Genomic DNA, 6724 nt, shown 5'->3' with positions numbered 1-6724 from the left:
TTCCAAGCTCTGAGCTGCCCTCCTGGCTGCAAATCTGTGCCAGAGCCTCTCAGAGTTCCCTGAATGTCCCACGGGGAAGGGCAGAGATGCCACAGCTGAGGAAATGCTGTTGGCTCTGCCAAGGGAGCCGTGAGTGTCCTTGGCAGAGGGGGGTGCTGAGACCTTGCCCAGAGACCTTTAGAGAGGGTGAGACATTCAGGGATCCCTCTGCCCTGGGCAGGGTCTGGTTTATGCCAGGGTGACACAGGAGTGTGATTGTGCTCTGATTCCAGCCAAAGGTGCAAACCCAGGGCAATTGGGAACAAGCCCATCCAGCCCCTCACCTTCCCTAAGCCACAGGGAATCCTTTGCCTCTCACATCTCTCAGTGGGAAATTCTGAGTGCAGCAGAAATGCTGGGGATTTCTGACCTCAGAGAACCAGGAATGATTTGTGGGTAGGAAAACAATTTGTAAAACCAACTCCTGCTATACTTTAGAAGTGTGTGTGCAGATGGCAACAAGCCTTCCTGCATTAGGAGTGATTCCCCTGACAAATCCTGAATTTCCAGCCTTGTCCCTCTCCTGCATGGCCACAAACCCAGGGCAGCAGGGCAGGGATGGCTCCTGGAGAGTCCCCAGGCACAGGCCTGGCTGCTCCTGGCACACTCAGACAGCACAGCTGGAGCTCAGTCAGGGACCTGGGTGAAGTTTTCCCAGAGCAGGAACAAGGCTGGGTGAGTCCCAGCCTCTCCTGATTTGTCACTGCTTTTTTTCTTCATCAACAGGTCCCCATGTGCAGCCACAGCAAATGTCCAACAGCAGCTCCATCAGCCACTTCCTCCTGCTGGCATTGGCAGACACGCGGCAGCTGCAGCTCCTGCACTTCTGCCTCTTCCTGGGCATCTCCCTGGCTGCCCTCCTGGGCAACGGCCTCATCATCAGCGCCGTAGCCTGCAGCCACCACCTGCACAGCCCCATGTTCTTCTTTCTGCTCAACCTGGCCCTCACTGACCTGGGCTCCATCTGCACCACTGTGCCCAAAGCCATGCACAATTCCCTCTGGGACACCAGACACATCTCCTACACAGGATGTGCTGCACAGCTCTTTTGTTTTGTATTCTTCATCTCAGCAGAGCATTTCCTCCTGACCATCATGTGCTACGACCGCTACGTGTCCATCTGCAAACCCCTGCACTACGGGACCCTCCTGGGCAGCAGAGCTTGTGCCCACATGGCAGCAGCTGCCTGGGCCAGTGCCTTTCTCTATTCACTGCTGCACACAGCCAATACATTTTCCCTGCCCCTGTGCCATGGCAATGTCCTGGGCCAGTTCTTCTGTGAAATCCCACACATCCTCAAGCTCTCCTGCTCCAAATCCTATCTCAGAGAACTTGGGCTCATTGTGCTAAGTGCTTTTCTGTATTTTGGCTGTTTTGTGTTCATGATTTTCTCCTATGTGCAGATCTTCAGGGCTGTGCTGAGGATCCCCTCTGAGCAGGGACGGCACAAAGCCTTTTCCACCTGCCTCCCTCACCTAGCTGTGGTCACTCTGTTCATCAGCACTGGTATATTTGCTCACCTGAAGCCCCCCTCCATCTCCTCCCCATCCCTGGATCTGGCACTGTCTGTTCTGTACTCGGTGGTGCCTCCAGTCCTGAACCCCCTCATCTACAGCCTGAGGAACCAGGAGCTCAAGGCTGTAGTGTGGACACTGATGACTGGATGGTTTCGGAAACATTAAACTGCTGGCACATTTCTGAAAATCACTTGTAATAAAAATCACGTTTGATACTTCCTGTTGGTTTAATTTTGGAGGTTTTCTGTGTTTTCCTTTATTAATTTTGTCCACAAAGAAATGTCATTGTTTGTGCCATTTCTCATTTTGTTTCTCTCCACCTTCCCTGTGGCTACAGACTGTGTCAATGAGGGGCTGCACTCTTGCTGGTTTAAAATGAACTAAAGGGTCTCCCAGCAAAGTTTTCTCCAGAGATTCCCCTTTTGTTCCCTTCTCTGGAGCTGCAGCAGCAGTGTCTGTGTGCAGAGCTGGGGGCAGATCAGTGCTGGCACAGCAGCTGTGCCCAGGAGCAGCAGCACTTGGTGTTGCCAGTGCTGCTCCCGTGCCACTGCCCCGCTGCCCTCCTGGCCCTGGTGTTGCTGCAGGGCCTGAGTGCTCTCGGGGCCGGGCACAGCCCTGGGGGTGGCAGTGCCGGGGCTGCAGCAGGGACAGGCCATGGGCACTGCTGGGGCAGCGCTGACGCCTCAGGGCAGGGCCTGGGGGCTCCAGGCTCCTTGCCCAGGCTCTCTCAAGAACACGGCCAGGCCAAAGCTCAGCACAGAAAACCCCCGTGAGCAGCCCCAGGGTGGCCGTGGGCAGGCTGGGGGCAAACAGCATGGCTGGGGCTCTGCAAGGTCCCTGGGGGAGATGGGAAGGAGCAGCAGAGCAGGGGCTCATCCATCCCCACTGCGCTGGACACCCCAGGGCAGCGTCCCAGAGCGTCCTCATGGAGCTGCCAACAACATCCCCCCTGTGCAGCCCTGGCCTCTCCCCCAGCTCAGAGAGGTGCTGCATCCTTGCAGGCACATGTCATGAATAAAATCTCTCAAGAAATCCACCCCAGATAAAATACTGTGTTTAGTTATGTACAGTTAATGTTCTTATCCCATTTGTAAACCTTGTACCCCTTGTTTACTCCAATGGTTATTAGTAATTACTTATTAATTAATTAATTAATTAGTAATTAATTACTTACCAGTTTCTGAAGTGTTTTAAAGTTTCTTATGAGACATTCCTGTACCCTTTTCCTTACTTCCCTGCTACCTTGTAAAACAGCTGCTCCCATGGGGGCTAAATCCAACTAACAAAAGCAACCCATTAGAAAGGTGTGCCACAGAACCTGACAACTCCCATGGATGCTGTGCCACACTAGAACAAAGAAACTCCCAGGAAGCTGTGTAACCGAGTAATATGCAAACTAAGGCGTGCAGGACACCAAAACAATGAGCTAACAGAGGAATAAAAGGACAAGGAAACATATTAGAGCAAGCTATGACGCAAGATCATCTCCCTGCATCACCTAAACCTGCTTAGAAACCCTCTTCCTGCATCACCATGACCTAAAGAGGACTGGAAAGGACTGACAGCCCTAGACAGCAAACCAGGACAACAGGTCCCTGGCTACTCTCATGAGGACAGAACCCCCAGCTCTGCAGTGTGTGCTGCAAAGCTGAATTGTGTCTCCTCCTTGGAGCTGACAGTGTGGGAATGGCCTTGATGGAAGTAATCCCTCAGGCCCCCCACCCCACCCCAAGAGCTGAATCCTAATAAAGGCATCAAACAGGAGTTTTGTCTCCTGGCCAATTTCTTTCAATTACCGTGTGCTGCACAGGCCGTGGCCGAGGGGGCCTGGACCCACCCGGAGCTCCTCCCGGAGCCCAGCGGACTCCAGCTCAGCGGGGGCCGGCAGCGGGGCACGGCTTAGGCTCGGCAAGGTGTGAGCAGCCGTGGTCCGGCCCAGCCTCAGCCGGGGTCCCGCAGCCTCCCGTCCCCACCCGGTCACTGCTGGGGCCAGCCCGGCCCCGCCAGGCCGAGCCTGTGCGATTCAGCCCTTCTGGGACACAGGGCCAGAAAGACTTCAGCCCTGAAGCAGCAGGCTATGAGTTCAAGCCTTGGGAAGCACTTGCCAAAGGCTTGATGGCAATTCATACGTTCATCAAGTCACCCCACTGAAAGTTATGTTTCTAGAATCTTCCCGTATCTCTCCCCTGATTGGTTGCAATTTGTCGCAGTATTTTGCATCTTTCCAACCCCAGTCTGTGTCTGGACCCACGCCCTCAGACTGCGCCCTCACACCTCCCCTAGATATTGTTGTGTCTGCCCCTAGGCCTGGTTTTTGCTCTTTGCTCCTGTGCTGCGCAGGCTTTATGGGCCTCATCCCTACTTGATTTTCCTATTCCAGTTGGTTTTGGGGACTCCAGCGAACCCGCTCCTTTAATTTCCTCCTCGGTTGCCCGGGTGTCAGGGGACCCTGAAGCTTTAAGGATTGTTGCGGCCACTGTCAGCACGACTGCAAGGGCCGCAGTGCAGCGGGGCCCGGCCCGACCGGCAGCCGGGTACCTCCTCAAAGGTGGAAGCAGGAGAGAGATTTCCCGGGCTTGCCTGTCTGCAAAATGTCAATCTCACCGAGGTGGATGCAGCTTTTTAAATGCTTTAATAGGTATTCAGTTCCCACAGCTAGCCAGCTCTTGGATTTTGCTTGGCACAGGGGCAGCTCTCGCTTAGCAGCTCCTCTCAGTAAAATCATTTCCATGGGGGGCTTCTTCCCTGCTCACCAAATAGCAATTCATGCAAAAGCAGCACAAACTGTTCTTCCTGTCCTCCTATCTTTGCCAGAGAGTGCCTTTCAAAGGGATAATAATTGGGAATGAGGGGGTTTACATTTTCCATTGCAAAGGAGCCTCCTGCCTCCCTTAGCAGGCCCCTGTCTTTCTAACGAAGACACACACGGTCTCCTTTTGCACCTTCACTTGGCCCCAGCCACTCCTGATCATTTGAAGGAGCGGCTCAGAAGAAGGGGCTGCAATCCCCCAAGGCCTGGGCTGCTCCAGGCCGCTCCTGGTGCCTTGAGCTGTTGAAGGGGTGCTGGGGTGCCCTTTGTGACACAGGCACGGAGTGCCGGGGTGGCCTTTGTGACACAGGCACGGGGTGCCGGGGTGGCCTTTGTGACACAGGCACGGGGTGCCGGGGTGGCCTTTGTGACACAGGCACGGGGTGCCGGGGTGGCCTTTGTGACACAGGCACGGGGTGCCGGGGTGCCCTTTGTGACACAGGCACGGGGTGCCGGGGTGCCCTTTGTGACACAGGCACGGTGCGTCAGGGCCATGGTGACGTGGGACCTTGCGGTGCCCAAAGTCCACTGTGACATGGCAGAGCCCCGCCCCAGCTGGGGGGTATATAAAGGGCTTGTGGGGCCCGGGTCAGTCCCAGGACAGTGGCTGTGTCCAGGTACCTGTGTGCACCAGAGGACTGCAGGCACGGAGGAGGAGAAGGCGAAGCCCAAGTCCCAGCCCTGCCCAGGCCCTGGCCCGGCTCACAGAGAGCCCAGGCCTTGAGGGAGCTGCAGGAGGAGGCTGAGAGGGCAAGCAGAGGGAGGAGAGGAGCCGTGGAGTCCTGCACTGAGGAAGAGCCAGAGCTCTGCCGAGGAGAAATGAACAAGTTCCAGCAAGGGACTCCAGGGGAAGGCTGCACTGAGCCACAGCTGTCCCCAGGAGAAGCCCAGAGCTGCCAGGAGCTCTCTGAGTGGGATGAAGGCCTTGAGCAAGAGCTGGTCCAAGTATGGGGGAGCTACTGGCATTTCTGGGACTGGGATGAGGGCAGGGAGCAAGAGCCCTCCCCAGTTGTCTCCGAGTGGGGCGAGTGCAGGGAGCAGGAGCCGTGGCAGGCGGACAGCGATCACTGTCAGGAATTCTCAGATTGGGAAGAATCTCCTGAGCAGCGGCTGTCCCCAGGAGAAGGCACGAGCCGCCGGGCACTCTTGGTCTGGGAAGCTTGCCACAAGCAAGAGCTGTGCCAGGATGGCGAGGAGGTGACTGGAGGCAAAGCAAAGAGAAAATCCTCCAGGTCCAGCTGGGATGATGACAGTGATGGAGAGCTGGCTCAGGACAGCAGGGAATACTGCGACATCCTGTGCAGCCAGCTCAAGGCCTGGCAGCGGGAGGATGATGACTGGGATGAGGTGAGCGTCCTGGAGCTGCACGAGGAAGGAGAAGAGGCCAGGCAGCAGAGACTGGCAGATTTAGCCCAAGAGGGAATCCTGCTGCCTGTCCCTCGAGAAGCTTGGGTGGAGTGCCAGGAACCCGAGCTGTGCCCACAAGAGCAACTCTGTGTCGGGCCTGGCCCTCTGGCAGCCCAAGCCACAGTGGAAGATGTCTCTTCTCCTGGGCAGCCGCTTCCCCACAGGAAAAACCGCTCGTTCTTGAGGTGGGCACTGCGGGCGCTGCGGGTGCTGTGGGGGCTGCGGGGGCTGTTCCGCTGCCCCTGCCTGGCGGCACAGCCACAGGATCAGCGCCCGCTGCCAGCAGCGCCGGGCTGCAGATGGCGGCTGCCCCGCGGCCTGCCCGGCGCCCCGAGGGAGCCGCACGGGCTGCCCCGGCCTGCGCTGGCCCTGCGGGCCGAGTCGGCCCCGGCCGCTCTGCAGCACCCCTGGGGCAGCTCCCCGAGGGCACACGGCAGCCCAAAGCGGCACTCGAAGGGGGACCCTCGCTGCCGGGGCTCAGCGCCGCATCCCGGCCCATCGTCCGGACGGGAAGGCACCTGGAAAGTCATCGGCTCCCAGCGGCAGCCTGGCACCGCCAGCGGCACCCCTGCACCGGGTCCCCGAGGGCCACAGCCACACGGCTCTTGGCCCTTTGCAGGGACACTGGCTCCAGCTCCTCCCTGCTGGACTCCAAGGCCATTTCCTTTCCTCCGGAAAGGAATCCATGCTGATCCTGTGGCACTTTGGCCATGAGGAATGGACACAGACAGGAGGTGTTGCTCCCAGGACACGACGGCGGCCTGCTGGACTGCAACACACACAATTCTAACAAAAGAAAAGAAAGTTGTGTTTAGGAAGTAGTAGTAGGAAAGAAAAAAACCCCAAACCCTGCCCCCCCCCCCCCCCAAAACCTGCATAAGACCCTCCAGAAACCAAAAAATGGTAAAGAATAAGAATAGGAATATTAGGAAGAAGCGGTAGAAGCTGAAGT

At 57.2% G+C, this 6724-nt stretch overlaps 1 protein-coding gene across 1 annotated transcript; it reads left to right on the top strand.

Annotated features, from left to right (window-relative positions):
- The first annotated feature begins 788 nt into the window (after positions 1–788).
- Positions 789–1721, top strand: LOC147647275 (olfactory receptor 14A16-like). The gene has a single exon (XM_086872631.1). It carries the CDS (start codon positions 789–791, stop codon positions 1719–1721), a length of 933 nt encoding a protein of 310 aa, XP_086728757.1.
- The last annotated feature ends 5003 nt before the right edge of the window (positions 1722–6724 follow it).

The sequence above is a fragment of the Cyanistes caeruleus genome, unplaced genomic scaffold, assembly GCF_971803275.1.
Source record: "Cyanistes caeruleus unplaced genomic scaffold, bCyaCae1.hap1.1 HAP1_SCAFFOLD_65, whole genome shotgun sequence".
Lineage (NCBI taxonomy): Eukaryota > Metazoa > Chordata > Aves > Passeriformes > Paridae > Cyanistes > Cyanistes caeruleus.
The sequence above is the reverse complement of the archived record's forward strand: the minus strand, read 5'-3'. Positions and strand labels throughout refer to the sequence as shown.

Excerpts from the sequence above, each read along its gene's own strand:
- LOC147647275 (XM_086872631.1), top strand. The coding sequence starts at position 789 with ATGTCCAACAGCAGCTCCATCAGCCACTTCCTCCTGCTGGCATTGGCA.